Here is a 16,627-nt window from a genome sequence, read left to right as displayed (position 1 = left end):
TAAGTCAGTGCTGCTACGGGCAGACAGGGATGTGGGCATCTCTTTGAAACCTACTTAAGTTTTTCATTATTTTGTAATATTGAGTCATATTTGATATATTTAAACTGAATAAGATGAAGAAATTATTTCACATCAGATTTATTTAGTTAGTTTGTGAACTTTTAGTAACTGAGTTCTATACTCATACATGAAGGTGGTCATCTCAGGAGAGGAAAAATGGAGGGAACCCTTAGAAGTTTAATAAATAAGCTGATGAAATTTAAATATGTTTTCAAGAATCTGGAATGGTACAACTCAGGCAAGGGAGATAATTCATGAAAGAGCCTTGTATTAAAATGTAAGGGTCTTAATTTTTCAGTATGTGGCAATTGGGAATCATTCTCACCCTGATTAGAAGTAACATAGTAATTATTGAGGGTGTACTAGTGTGAGAGTGTAGGTGGCAGTGGAATGTCAGATAAGAAAGAAGCAACAGAGCCCTCAGGAAATATGTATAAGGTGTTGACTGGCAGATTTTGGAAGTGAAAAGAAAGATCCCAGACATATGGGCAGTTGGTTTTCTCTGTACAGTAGCAGTATTTTGAAGGAAGTTTTTAATTATAGAGTTTAAAAATAACATGAAAAAATGAAATAAAATGTTACACTGATCAGAATTGAGAGAGGGATGGAGTTCTTGTAAACGGAACAATTGTATTTCCTTTAAATAGAAAGAGATTGGAAATGAAAAGAGATGATAATCTGTTTGCTCTTATACATAGTATTATTTTAAACCATTTGCAGATGGCAGTCTAATAGTAACTGGGCTAGAATTAAATGGAACTAATTTTTCAGATCCTTTTACAAAGAAATCTGGGGCAAAATTAGTGTTCTGTTTTTACTTACTCTGGTAAAGAGAGAACTTCAAAGTTCTTATGGCCAGCAACATCCTGTCCTGTTAGGAATTTCTGCCATTTCTGTACTGTCACGTTGCTCTGAGTTTAAAAGTTTAATTGGCTTTGAGCTTTCTGAAATCATTGTGCAATTGAACGTACTTATTTTTCTTTCTTTAGTTAATGATGTTTCCTAAGTGATTTAATTAAAAGCAGAGTTTTTCTTTTTATAGTTTATCTTTCAGTCTGATTTCCCTTTTCTTGAATATATTGGCTTACACGGTTTTTAGATCAGTAATATAGGTTCTTTTTAAAAATGTGTACATTATTTTGAAGCACAAAGAAATGACTGATACTTAGTAGCAAAATTTTCAAATGAGAATTAAACCACATTCATTTCTGGCAAGGGACAATGTAAAGAGGCATAGTGGTCATTTTATTTACTTTAAACATTTAGTCTTGTTTGTGATTATTTTTACATTTTTAAGTACCTTACATGTTTACACCAGTTTGTGCAGAGATTTAAAGATACTAAGTAGTGGTCTTGTAGAGAAACCCTTTGTAGGTTATTTGAAAGTTTACAAAGTATTCATTGATTAAAAATTTTTTTTTTTTTTTGGCAGCCCGATAGGTTTCCCTGGGGGTCTTAGTTCAAGATGTTTATTAGAATGTTATTGATTAATTTTATGATAGCATAGCTGGTTAAGCTGGCTGAAGTTTTCTGTGCCATTTTTCAGTTGTTCATTTCCAAAAGATCTTAAGTTTTGAATTGTTTTTGAAATGAACTTGATAATGTAGTAATACTTCGGGGGGGAAATGTAGTGTTTTTCTTAAAAAAAACTTTCTGAAATCATTTCAATATTTGTTTTCTTAGAGTCTCGCACCTTGGAGGTGTTAAGTAAGTGTTTCTTGAGTAAATTGGATTGTCCTCTTTGTCTCTAACTGGTGTGATGGATGATGACGCATTTCAAGTCTGATTAAGTTTGGGAAAGAAAACCAACATGGAGCACCTTCTCTGTGCCATGAACTTTTACAGGTTCTTTATATGCATACACCTTAGAAAGTCAGACTAAAGGCTAGTCATTCTTATACATAATATCTTCTGATATTGAATCATAATTTAATGTTAGTTTTTTGAGGGTCAATAAATATCTTTTAGTAAGATCTCTGTTGAAGATATAGTTTATTTTGATGTTCATATAGAAACCTAAAGACAAATTTCTCTCTTGAGTCAAAAATATGTTTCTGTTTCTAAATTCTCAGCATACTTCCTGTTATGAAGAATTAATATAGTTTCTCTTATCAAATAGTGTGAGAGTATAGACTCTCTTTAGTATAGATGATAAGCTGCCAGGAAGTTCAGAGCTAAATTTAATGTTCACGTGTTGTAACCATCTTGTTTTGGGTTCTCTATAGAATTAACTGCCTCTTTGTCCTTTTTCTGTTTTCTGATTTCTTAAATTGATCTGTTATTTATATGTTTTTACATTACTCAGTCTTTAGACAGAAAATAGATTATGTAAGTAGTTGCTCAAATTAAGCAATCTTAAAGTATACATATTTTAAATTATACAGCTAAAACATTAAATGTAGAAAAATACAGATAAGCAAAAAAATTGATATTTCTGCATGCAAAGCTAATTCGTTTAATGTATATATAAGCAAATAGCATTTAAAAACAGGATTATGCTGTATACAGTTTTATAACATTTTTCCCATTTGCTATGTTATAAGCAATTTTCCATTTCAATAAATATGCTATCCACATAATTTTTAATGACTTGGCAATATTTCAGTGAGAGATCCCATGGATTAACCAATTTTCCATTCTTAGATATTTATGTTATTTCCAGCTTTTGTCATGAACAAAACTGTAGTAAGTATTCTTAAAGCTAAATCTTTGCACACATTTTTAAACTATCTCTTTAGGATAAATGACAAGAAAATAAAATTGCAAAAGATTTTGCATTTTTAAAGCTTTTGGTTCATTTTTCCAAAATTACCCTCTAGAAATTGTTTCAGTTTACAGTCCTCATCAGCAGTGTCTGCTTTTATCCTTTCCTGTATACGTGCATGCTGATTGTTTTGTATTTATTAGCTTGATTGTCAGATACCAGAAGAGAGCATATCAAAAATAATTTGTTTATCATTCACGCATAATTAGGATGTGAACGAAATTAAACTGGGGCATTTCATTAATTGTTGAGGTTAATTTGGTTGATTTGATTGGATAGGTGAGTGGATGTTTCCTTTCCCACTGGAAGCTACAAATTTGAACATTTGGTCAAAGACAGAAACCTTTTCAGTTTGAGGAATAATATTATTTACTTGAGTGTTTTATCATGTCAGTTTTATAACCTAAGAATGCAGCTGTCAGATTTATTCTTATCACTTATATGTAGCACCCAGCTAAGTTTCTTCTATATGAATTATATATTGATCTCTGAATATATAGGGTAATAGTAAAAGTAAGTTTTGGTAATTTTTAAAATTCTAAAGTTAATGTTCAAAAGATAGGTGAGGAAAGTTTGTCCATCTCTCTTTTTTTTTCCCCCTGCCATTTATTCTCTGGATTGTGAAGAACTGTGAAGGGTCTGAAATTTTATTCTATTTGTAAACTAACAAGCTAGCCTATTTCCGTTTTATGTATGCTGGTAAAGACAAACGACTCCATTTTCTTAGCACTGACTTGCTAAGTATCAATCAGTTCTGTTGTCGTCATTACTCAACTTTTGTTAGTCATGTAATCAGATCAGCTCAGCAAGGATAAATAAGGCTTTAAAAAGTTTATAACCTAACTTACTTGGTTATATTAATTATCATGATCAGAGGTAGAATAAGAAAAGTTCAAACAACAAAATGTCAGTGAGATCACAGTACTTTAGGGAACAACTCTAAGGAAGGCAAAGTGTATCTTCATTGTTAAGAGGAGGCTGCAGCTTTTGAATTGGGTTTTGGATTTCATCAAGCACAATATATATGGCTGGATCCAAGGGTAGAGGAAATCTCATGAAGAGTGGCATGAGAGGAAGACAGCATAGGGCAGGTGAAAGGAACCGTAGGTTGTCCACATTGTCTTAACTGCATTTCAGGATGGTGATCTGGTTGTTTCTAAAGTACCCTGGGACTAATAAGAGCCTGTGGAGTGCATGCTTTGGGCTGTAGTTATTTGGGTAACCAACCTTCCCTCTCTTGGCTGGAACTGGAGGGGTTTTCTAGTCATTTGAAACTGGCTCAGGTGTGGCAAGGCCTCTCCCTTGCCCAAGTCTAAGAACCCTTAAAACTGTCAATGTAATTTAGACTGCTGGGTGACGTGTGTGTGGGGGGAGCATTGGGGATAGATGTTAAAGAACCAACCTATTTTTAGAATGTGGCACACAGCGATCAGCAGAAACAAAATATAATTTACTGGTAGAAAACCATTCTTGAAACTTGCCAATAAACCCTATTCTTGATTTGATAGTGTTTTAGCATTTCAGTACTGCCCCTTTTTTGGTGATAATCTCAGTACAGGGGTTCATAGCATTTTATCACTTGAAACTTTGAAAGATTATATATTCTGATTATGCATGCTTTGCTTATTTTGTAGTATTAAGCTTTCTATTTGATTAAAGCCATTTAACAGCAATTAGAAAAACCTGAGAAATGTACTAAAGGAGACCCCCCCCCCGTCTATTTCACAATTTAGAGAATGCAAGTTTCTTAGCTCCAAGTTGGCATGATTTATATCAGAATATTGCATATGTCTTCATGTATATATGCATATTTAGTATTAATGATAAAATGCCTGGGAGATGAGAATGACTTTTTTCACCGTGATGTTGTGTTTTTAAATCAACAAATGAATCCAGTTTGGTACAAGGAAAGTTTTGCTACATCATATGCATGTAAGTATATTTATCTGTGGAGACTCATAGTTTTTAAAGCGTCAGAGAGACTCTAGGTTATTTGCTTTATCCCTTGGGGTTTAGATGCATGAAATGATACACTGGAGTTATGACCAAGTAAGTCACAGAGTTGGGCCCCAAACCCAAACATGTGCCATCCAGTCCACTGTACCATGCAGCTCTCTGGTTCCCAATGGTTAGAAGTACGTAAGATTCTCATATTTTGCACAGTTTGGCCCTTACAGAAGTAATCAGAGGTTGGAGAGATCTTGTAATTGGTTGGCCCAACCACTTATGGTCCATAGTTCAGCCTCCTCAGAAATATTTTCAGCTCCCTGTGCCTCTGCTGTTTTGACCTGAAACATCTTTCCAGAAGCCTCACAGGTAAGCAGTAGTCCTCATAGCAGCTTCTGGTGATGTGAGCTCACAGTGCTAACAGCGTTCATGTAAAGATACCGATAACTGTTTGTTGTTTTTTATAATCCATCTATCAGTGTGTGTATGTGGGTGGGTGGAGTGAGGTGGAAGGCAGCCCTGGGAGTTTGGATCTCTGTGAGGATGTCAAAACATCTATTCCCTTTATATTTGTCAGGATGTGATCAGAGTCCTAAATCAAACTGAAACAAGAACAAAATAATACTTTACAGATATGCCTAAGAATTTTTACTTTGATGTTTTAATATAAAAATCACCTTCCAGCGATTTTTGTAGGTATGTGGTAGTAGAGATTTCTGATGGAACTACAAGGAGATTAATAATAATTAAAAGACGAAATCTAACAGCACCCTTCTTTTTATGTTTACCACTTAACTTTGCACTTAAGCAACTTTCAAAAGATGATTTTGTTTCAAATTTGGAAAGACTGTTTATATTCACTTCTGGATTTATATGGTTTTTTGAAATGGCCTCTAGATGCTTATTAAACTTATGTTTAGAATTAAGGCTGAGATGTTGCTGGTTATAATAAGCTAGTTTCTTCATTTTTATTTTGATCAGGTAGGTTGGTTGAGATGGTTAATAGTAGAAATGGAAGGTGCAAAATATTATTCTTAGCTGATAGTGATGAGATGGGAAATGAGATCTGTGTGTTTTGTGCAAGTGTTCATCAGGCTTTGAGTAAGGATCCTATTTTGATGTCTGAATAGTAAGCGTTGTGGAAATGCTGTGTTGAGTTTTTGTATTAAAATATCCAGATTTGTGAATCTTCTCCAAATCCTGCCCCATGGGATATTTCTTACCTTCTATAATCACCAATTACTAGGGATGTTAAGTTTTCTGTATAGAGGTTATGGATTTAAAAAATATTTTAGATACTTAAAATACTTCTTTTCTGCGTGTTTTTTTGAGCTATTTCTAAAACGCTATATATGTTTTTTTCTCTTTTTCCCCTCATCTCACCACCTTTGCTGAATAAATTGATGCTACTAGCTTTCTGTCAAAGAATGGCAGTGGAAAACGTCTCTAGGACACAGAGAAATAGGTGACAATTAAATTTCTATTCCCCATACATTCTTAACTTTAAAAAATAATTCAAAACATGTTATTTAGTTCTTTGGGGTGTCTCACTGTGTGAATACTTTCCGAATTGATTAATTCAAAACTTTTCATTGCTATTATTGATATCTGCTAAGAACATAGAACTGGAATTATAATATGGTGCTGCTCTGCCTTGGTATTCCTGGTCTTATACTAAGTGAAGCCCATCTTAATTGGGACTGAATTGCAGCGTTACGTTTTTAGTGATCAGTGAATGGATTAAAGCAATGATGAAGGAAGCAGGGATCTCTAACACTGTTTTGTGAAAGGTGAAACTGAAATCCAGGTGGCTCCTGTCCAACGGCATGTGACTGCTAAGTTGTGGAACTGAGTGGGACCACGGCTTCCAGTTTCTTGTCTGGGACTCTTTCTATTAAGTTCAACCCATGTGAAGAAGAATTGATGTCTGAGTGGAAGTTGCATGGACTATTCATTCAGAAATTCAGACCCTTCCTGATCTGCTCTTTATTTTTTTATTACTTATGTAATTATTTGCTTTTTTTGTTGGTTTCTTTGAATCTCTTTTGTTATAGTTATGATTGACCCATGTCTGTCTAATAATATTCTCTGTTGGAGGCGATTTTTATAAGTTAATGAGAGAATGTTGTGAATAATTTTAGTAATGTGTTAAAAGCATCAGAAGCATTTGTTGCTATGAGAGTTGACATCAGTTGGTTGCATGGTCTAGCAGAAAGTGGTCTCTAGAGTTCAGTTTTAAAATGAAATGACTCTTAACTTATTGCCAGCATAGTCTTCACGTACAGAGATGAACAAACCTGGGCTTAAATCTGTTAAAAACAATACATTTTTTCTCTCTCCCACCTTGCCTTATTTCCTTCAACTATTTACTGTATAGATATTTAGTACAATGAATCTCTGCATTTGTTTCTATTTTACAATATAAATTTAGGCAAGAATCATCTTGTCATGTGGTGCTCAGTATGTCATAATCTTATGTTTGTACATATGAACATATTTCAAGATAATGAAATTTGGATTCTTTTGGAAGACTTTTAGGCATGTGCAGTAGTTTAGCTAGATCTGTGAATTATTTAGACTTGGATCAGTTTAGTGAGAAAAAGCTTGCTATACCTTCATTACATAATTTCAACTTTTAAAAAAAAAAATTCACGTATACCTTTCTGTGTATATATCTCATCCAAACCCAATATGTTTCAGCAAATCATCTAGAGGTAACATAGTAAAGAACTTTCTTTTTCCTGGAATAAATAAGCAAATACTGTAACTAGACAGTGGTTGGGTGGAGAATAGAAGATAGTAGTTATAAGTTTCAATTTTCTGGTTTGTTAAACTGTGACAAGTATAATAAAAATTAATTGGTGGGCTATAATACAATTATTTGTATAGTCACAATTTTGCTTTAGGAAAAAAATAAGACTAAGACTAATGTTGCCTTCCTTTTATCTACCAGGAAGACTATTGGGATATAATTAGATTATGTGTATTTGAATAATATAAATATAAATTTATGCAAAGTTGAGTTTAGGAAAGTTAGACAAATGGACTTGTAGAGAGTACCTTTATTCAGGTGAATGATTGCTGAGTTGCAGCCCAGAACTTTTTTGTGATTTTTGCTTTTCTTTGTGCTCTGTTTTTAGCTTTTTCCTCACCACGTGCATCAGTATCGGTTTCATGGCGTGTGTGGTATAAGACATACGTCAGGTGTAATAATGTGGTAAAGACAAACCAAGGGAAAAAAAAAATCAACACTGGTTCATTGCAAAGATAGGAATATAAAAGTAGACATGGAAAGTAAAGATAAAAGTTATCCCAAATTATGGCATAAGTATGCAAAAATATTTTATATTGATCCCTGCAAGCCATGTATAAATCGAGATAGCTATTCTAATTCTTCTGTGAATAGGTACCTGCAGCCAATTTGGTATCCTCAGAGAAGTGTCCCTCCTTTCTGCATCCCTTCCATTTCATCCCATATCCCACCTCTTGTAGGTAACTAACTTCGGTGCTTCCTTGTTGATTTTCCCTGTGTTTATTTTTGTGATAAGAAGATACATTAGATTTTTTCTATTATTACATATATATATATAATTTTTTAAAATTTCGCTTTCATAGATATATGTCATATGAAAGGGATTTTGTTTTATTTTAAAGTTTAAAAAATGCGTGAGTCTATTATTATTTTTCACTGTTGCACACTGCTCTTGTGTGTGAGAATGATAGTTTATTTGACCAGTCTCTTGCATTTGGACATTTAGATAGATTCCAATATTTTGCAATTACACATAATCCTTTAATGAATAACCTTGTGCATATTATTTTCCCATTGTTTGAGATATATCTTAAGGGTAAATTCCTAGAAGTGGGATTACTGGGTCAAAGGGAAAATACTCATGTCATTTTGTCAGACATTGCCACATTCCCCTCCATGTACCATTTTGCATTCCCATCAGCAATATATGAGAGTGCTGATTTTTTTCACAGCCTTCGCAGCAGAGTATACATGCTTTCAAAGGTAAGCAAAGCTGGACACACACTAATTAAAGTGGTAAGAACAGATTTTGTTAGTAATATACTATTGCAGTAGGGAAGAGAATCTAGCAGAACTCAAGTTCTATTTGTACGGAGGTGACTGGACATTTTAAAGGGAGCGTGAGGGAATAGAGAAGGGTGTTAGTGGGGGCTCAGTGGAGTCAGGAAGTGAAAAATTACAAGAAACAAGAAGGGGGTGGTTAGTCCATATAAAACCCAACTGGATTTGCTAATTGTGGTTTATCAAGTTAGGCTCCCACCCTCCCTTAGAGCTTGGGAGACAGGGTCCTGTCTTTAAGTGTTAGCTGGATCAAACAGTAAATTCTTTTGGCAGCCTTGAATTTTCTCAGGCAAGCAATTTAAATAGGGCTAGAGTCATTCTAAGGAGGCTGCCTTGAGCTGTTAGAAACTGTATTAGTGTTTTGTTCAAATCTTTATGGGCCAAGGTTGAGGCCTAGTGGAGAAGAGAGCTCAGAGGAGCCTGGCTGGAGTTTGGTCAAGGATAGAATCTTTGTCAGTGGTCAGCTTTACAGTTTTCACCAGTTTGTTGGGGGGTGAGAATTAGTATGTCATTATAGTTTTAATTTACATTTGTCTTACTGCAGTGAAGTTGAGCATGTTTTCCTATGTTTGAGGGCTATTTTTGTATCTCTATTTGTGATGTGTGTTTCTGCCTTCTTCTCATTTTCCTGTATGATTTTTGGTCTTCCCCCACCCCCACCCTCAAACTTTTAAGGGTTCTTTATAAATATGGAATATTAGCTCTTTATTGTGATATGTTATGAATATCTTTTCAAGTTTGTCTTTTGACTTTGCTTATGGTATTTTTTCGCCATGCAAGTTCTATTTTTATTTTTATATAGTAAACTTTATTAAATTTTACATTTATTACCTCTGAATTTTGAATCATAATTCAAAAGACTTTCCCTCTACCAAAGTGAGAGAAGAATTAACCTGTGTTTTCTTTTAGGGCTAGTATACTTTTAGGTTTTTACATTTAGATCCCTTATTCATTTGGAGTTCATTCTTGGGTATGGTGTGAGGAATGAGTCTCATTTTGTTTTTGTCTGACTGACTAGTCCCAACACAATTTATGAAAAAGACTATCTTCACCTAAGCGATGTGAGGTGCTATCTTTATTATATATTAGATTTTTATATGAGGCTGGATCTATTTCTGTACTCTTTTGTATTGGTATTTCAGTAATTCATAAATTAAGTTAGGCAGAACTGACATCTTGATGATGTTGAGATATTGCAACTAAGAATAAGGGATATCTTTCCATTTTTCATGTCTACTTCATGTCTTTCAGTTTTCTTGATAAACTTTTGAATCATTTCTTGTTAAGTTTATTCCCTCCAAAATTATATTTCTTGTTATTATAAATGGAGAATTCTCATTCAGTGTGTCTTCTAAATGGTTATTATTTGCGTATATGAATACTGTTGTTTTTGTTCATTAGCTTTATAACCTGCTACCTTGCAGAATTATTTTGTTGTTCGAGTTAATTAGCTTTACCCCTGATTCTCCAGGAATTTCCAGGTGTATTACTGTTATGTCATTTGTAGATAAATAGTTGTATTTCTTCTTTTCCTATTCTTTTGCTTCTCATGGGCTTCCTTAGTCTAGCTTCATTAGCTAGTAAATAGTAGTGCGGACGGTGGGCCTCCTTGTCTTCTTCCTGACACAGTGGCTGTGCCTTCGAGTTTCCTCATTTAAGGACATAGCCATCCATTTTTTATTTTCTCATGAGTTGTTATTAGGAATGACTGTTGACTATTTCAGAAGTTTTCTTTAGCATCTATTGGGATAATCATCTGGTTTTTCTCCTTAGACCTATTAATATGGCAGATTATATTAATAGATTTTTATAAGGTTGAACTATGCCACCATTCTTGGCATAAACCCCACTTGGACAACCTGACTCCAGAGCTTAACAACTCCATTATTTTACTACTTCCTCCTGAGTTTCTGAGATTTGGCATGCTTACACAAAAGTGTGCTGAGTATACAAATTATTATTTTTATTAATTGCTAGATGAATGTATTAGTAAATGAGTTTAGAAGAGGGAGAGGCCATTATGGAGATAAAAAGCTTTTTGAAAGGGAGAGGATCCCTAGCAGCTGTGGTATCCTGCGCAGCCATCACACTGTGCGTATATGGCTTTATACCTTGTTTCTCCTCCTAGCTATTTACCTCGGAGCGCATACACCAACCAGAGTCTGCAGCTTTTGGTGTTTGTTAGCATGCTCAGTTGTGGTGAATTGATTACAAAGTGCAGAAATGCTAGGAAATCCTCAAATGATGGAGCAAAGGCTGCATTATAACACATCGGAAACCTGCAAAATAGAATGGAGACATCACTACCTGCAAGAAAAAAAGGCAGAATGACAAATGATAGTTTTTACAAAGAATACAGTGGGGGAGGCAAAATCCATGCATTTCCATTAGGGAGAAAATTAGGGACCACATATTGTTTCATAGGCATGTTATATAAAAAATTATTTTAAAATGTTATTGTCAGATATGAAATAACTGTATTCATGTTATTTAAAGGATTTAAAGATTATCAAAGGTGTTTACTTAATTTATACAAATGACATAACTGAATTATAAATCTGGCCTCTTTTTCATAAGTTGTGACTCAGGTCCAAGGATGAATACACAGCTGTGCGTGCATGCTAAGAAGCGTGTCTCTGAAAAAATGCATTTGGGGAAGTCCACACTGTTGTTTATGGGAACACTTGCCAATTCAATAATTATTTGTAGACTTTTTGATTCTCTGACTATAATTTGATAATTAGTATATGGACTGATATCCCTGATGACTACTAAAAGCCATGTTGAAATGAGAATTACTTGAACAAAATTTTCTTGCCATTGAATTTTCTCTTTAGACATGTCAGAAGAAGAAATTTTCTTAATTATCTCTAATTTTTGAATGAATTTGATTAATAACATACCGTTTTATTTTTATTAACTTTACGTGTTAAAGTAAATGTAATATTTGAAAGTTGGCTCTTGTCATTTTCTTCAGCACGTTACACCAGACAGCTATATTCCATGCCTTGCTGACCTGTGCAAAGCATTGTGGGAGGTTATGCTCAGCTATTACAGGACTATGGAATGGCATGAAAAGCATGACAATGAGGATACTACCTCTGCTTCTGGTAGGAAATTACTTTGAAATCTTTTTTTAATTTAATAATAAATATGCTATATTTTTGGAGTAAGGAGAGAAAAAGGACTAGCCATTCTTATAGAATTTCAGGGACTATAGTGACCATAGTAGGTTAAATGTTCAAAGAAAGTGATTCATCTCCTATAAAAGCTTCATTACTTTTGGGGATTAGCTGGGTCAAAGGAGTTCTGAAGTGGCAGATATTACCAGTTTCCAGGAATATGTGCTGATAGCTTTCAGACTGGCTTATTAAGAAAGGACTTTTTAAAAAATATGTATTAATAGTTGTAAACTAGGTAAGACAATGGTCTTTCCAGATTTTCTGTAAAATTAATGCTGAATATTCAACATTAAACCTATTTTGCTAAGTTTCAAGTTATACTAATGAAGCTAGATTCTAAGAATTAATAATTATGTTGATACTTTTCTTTCTGAAAAGTTAACAGGACTTAAAATGTCATAAAAAGTGATATTTTAAAATATTTGTCTTTGAATGGAAAATGCAACTCTTATAGTCAGCTAAATAAAGAACAAATCTTTGAGAAATTGTATTTATGAAGCATTATATTTAAATTATTCATTTGCATAATTATGTATCATAAATGATTATCCTTGAACAATAACTAAGATTAAGTATTCAAAATACCTTAAAAAGTAATAAATGATTTTATGAGCATTTTGTTTAATATGGGCAAAATAAACTACACTGTACACTTTTTTTGTACTACATAAAATTTGATGTAATTAGTTAATCAAGTTTATTTTAGTATCTTCTAATTTCTGAGCTTCCTGATTTCTGTGGTTGGTTGGAGGAACACTGAAATCTTACCGTTTGTTTAAACATACGATTTTGGTAATATAGAAGACATAAGTGTAATATTTGTCTTGACTCATAAGAAGCTCCTAAATATAGATAGCAAAAAAGAAGAGAGGAAAATTCTGTGGAAGCATTTTCATCGTTTTAGAAATATTGTTGGGAGAGGGGAATATCTAACTGAAAGGATCTCTCAAGTTCCTCTGCTGTAGCTCTGTAGTTATGACTACTGGTATCCTAACACTTTACCATTCTCAAGTCAAACTCTAAAGCTGTAGTTGAGGTGCACCCTGAGTTTCTGGGGCCCTACGAGCCAGACCATACACATAAGGCTGAAGCTATAGGAGTGGTCATACATATGTTACGCATGCCTCTGGGACCTGGCCTATGCCAGGGCTTTGGATGGCTCCCAGTGGACACCCTGCTAACCTAACTGTGGACGCACTGTTCCACACAGTTTATCAGCAGAAAGCCATACTCCTGTTAATATAAATGTATATGTATCTTTTCAGTTACTTTTAGAGGGATATTTGTTTTGAGGCAGGTCATTGATTTGACCTGTTGAACTGGACATTGTTGATTGTCTGGGCTATCTGTCTTAACAAATGGATTTAATCCTAATACCTATTTTTTGACATTGTTTTGGCTGTATAAATATTGAATGTATTTTCTATATTTTACATAGGCTTACTATACGTGAGAGTCCAAGTGAATTTTTTAGGAAAACAAAAATGTTGCGAAGCAAATCTAAAAACATATACCATCTTTTATTTTCAGAAGGGAGTAATATGATGGGTACTGAAGAAAATGATTTTGATCGTGGCTACATAAAAAAGAAATTAGAACATGGACTTACACGAATATGGCAGGTTTGGGTTTTTTTTTTAATTTTTTTTTTACAAAAGCAATAGAAACTTTCTAAGTTGTTTTAGAAATTCTGTGTTTAAAATTTCTGTATTTATTTGTATTTCTTGCATATTTAATCATCTTAATTTTTCTTTGGAATAAATCTATCTATTATTTTAATTTCTATAATTTAGTTGACAATTATAGTTGATTATAAATGGCAGTAGAAAAGTCTTTTATTTTGAAAATCTCCATTGAAGATACTTATATTTTCCTTGATTATAGTTTTTAGTGTCCTACCAAGTTTATGCTTTCATTAAGAAATTGCTTTTTGATCAAGATATTCTATCTTTATTTTATTTCTATTTTCTTTTCTTTCTATTAATTTTTAAAGTAAATTAAAGGGATAACTAAATAGTTGATGTACTTGGGTTGGAATCTAATATAGAATGAAGAATTTTTTCTAAGTCAATGATTTTTGTGCCTTGAGGGAATCTTTCACATTTATTGGCTGAATGTTTCTTCTTAAGGTTTTAGTTTGCAGTTTAGTAGCTCAATTGTCATTATTAGATATTAAATTTATTAACTTGTTAAAACTTGTTACTTCCTAGATAAAAGTGTAATTTCTTTGAAGATAACTGTTTTTTTCCTTGGACTTCTTTGAAACTTAGAAGACTATAGACCCTTTGACCATGTTATGATCTTTTAAAATGTATTTTTGATTTTTCTAATGAGGCCGATTTTTAGTTTGACCATCTTTTATAGGGTTTCTTTTGAAAAAATTGCTTAGGGAGATATATACTGAAACAAATTTTCTTAAGAATCACATAGCAGTTTTAATTTAGTGCTTGTCTAACTTTTGATAACTTTGTGTTGGATATGTTATTTGAATTTTTACTTTAATATTTAAAATATATTCATGTGATGGTTATAAGAGCTTTGACTGCTATATTTTCTGATATGCCCATATTAAAGTAATTTTTAATTTACAATTAATTGTGAATTTGGTCTGACTTTTTCCGATTGTTATATATAATGGGAAGGGAAATCTCATACTCACTGAATATATATCCAGGGTCAGATATGAGTTGTTTTTGAATTAGTCTCCTAATAGACTCTTATTGTACTTAGTTGAAATTGTAGAATCCATAGATTTTTCTGATAATTCAGTGTACCTTGAAATATTGACTTGGCATTTTATATAGATATTTTCCATTTAGTCTGGCAACCTGATGTCATTCCTGATATAGAAAACTCTATTAAATACACAACTGGAAAAGCTATTCTCGTTTAAGCATTTGGCCAATTTAACAGACATCATCATTCTTTTGAGTTTAGATTATTATGTTGTAGGTTTTAAATTTTAGAATATTTTCATCTCCACCACTCCTAAGACCCTTCTTCACCCCCAGCCCCAGTTCTCAAGCAGCTATAGACGAGGACTTTGCATATTTTAGGAACTCATTGAATGTTTGTTAAATTGAAATTACAAGGTAATCGAAAAAAGCAAAAGCTCTGAAAAACAAATTTTTTGCTAACACAGCAGGCAAAACCTGACCTAAATTGAATTCATTTGGCAGCAGAACCTGACCAGTATTAGGCTTTTTATAGTATTTATTTATATCATTAGAGTGAATATTCATATGTTGCAAGAATATTAATGTGTTTTATCTTGGGATACTGCCCCAGGCTTCACTGGGGGTGTTATATAATTTATGCTATATGTACCATAATCCATTTCTAACATCTGAAATCTCAAATTGCAAAGCATAAGCGAGCATGGGACAATTTGGAGACATTTATCTTAAATGTATTAGTTATAGAAAATGATAAATGATTATCAAAAAACATAAGAAGATATTTAAACTTTCTGATGTATAACTAAAGTCAAAGTCATAATCATCGTGGTTTTTGATATGAAAAGTTTTTAGAATGTTATGGCAAATTTCCCATGCATTTGGACTCAACCAGAATCGTGTAAGAAAGATTATCTTCTAAGAAAAATGGCTGTATCAGTCCTACTGTGTGGAGCAGACACTGTTCGTGGATTTGAGAACATGGTAGTGAACCCATCGTCCTTGACCTCATGGAGCTTACACCTCTACAACATATGAAAGTTTTAGTCTTCCAAGATTTTCTTTTTCATCTTTAAATATTTGATATGTGAGAAATGACATTTAAAAGTACTTGTTAATTTCTTTTTATTTTAGAGAATTAGAGTTGTAGTATTTCTACTTATTGTGAATTTGAGATTTTCTTTTCATCCTAGTATCCCACCCACTTTGAAAATTCTTCTTTGGGAAGATAGAGGAACCTAGGTTGTCACTTTGCCCAAATCTCAACTGGTGCTTCCACTCAGCGCCTTACAATTCTCATGGAGAAGAATGACCGTTCCACAGCCTCCCGGAAGCTTCCATGCCTTCCAGCCAGCCTCAGTTCTCAATGGCCTGAGGGAAAAAAATGGGTTTGCAGTAATTTCTCTAGCAGATAAGAACCCTTTGGAATCTGCTGAGAGTCAACTGTGGCCACCTCATTCTTTTTCAGTGAATATGTTCCTTTGTTAGGCCACCTGGGCAAGCCATCCATGTCCTCAGTTGACATGGATGAAGTCAAGAAGTGACTTAAGAACAGTCAGACCAGCCATTAAAGCAAGTCTTACGCTGCTTTGAAGTCAGGGAGGAACATGGCCCAAAGCTGAAACAAAAGGTCCCAGTGCATGTGCTTGTGCGGCCAGTCACAGGATCCAGAAAAGGATGCGAAAGCCTCACTGATTTTATTTCCAATGATTTTTAAACCTTTTGAGTTCAGTACATTCTTATCAAGCATTTCTTTTTCTAATACTTAATATTTAAACCAGTAAATCCTTAAAAGGAAATTTAATCAAGGTATTTTGGATTGATAGCAAAGAAAGAGAGCATCAGAAAATTGGTTTGTCAGAAATAGCTGACATCCAAGAAAGCTTTTTAAGCAACTTTTTTTCTT

General features: G+C 33.5%; 1 protein-coding gene across 1 annotated transcript in view; it reads left to right on the top strand.

Annotated features, from left to right (window-relative positions):
• VPS50 (VPS50 subunit of EARP/GARPII complex) overlaps positions 1-16,627 on the top strand; it is a 115,944-nt gene that overhangs the window by 46,531 nt on the left and 52,786 nt on the right. The window contains exons 13-14 of the mRNA XM_019729711.3: positions 11,842-11,974; positions 13,577-13,668. Of these exons, the coding sequence (XP_019585270.3) occupies positions 11,842-11,974; positions 13,577-13,668 (225 nt within the window). The remainder of the gene's footprint in view (positions 1-11,841; positions 11,975-13,576; positions 13,669-16,627) is intronic.

The sequence above is a fragment of the Rhinolophus sinicus genome, chromosome 4 (assembly GCF_057876585.1).
Source record: "Rhinolophus sinicus isolate RSI-liver-muscle chromosome 4, RSI-T2T, whole genome shotgun sequence".
NCBI lineage: Eukaryota > Metazoa > Chordata > Mammalia > Chiroptera > Rhinolophidae > Rhinolophus > Rhinolophus sinicus.
The sequence above is the reverse complement of the archived record's forward strand: the minus strand, read 5'-3'. Positions and strand labels throughout refer to the sequence as shown.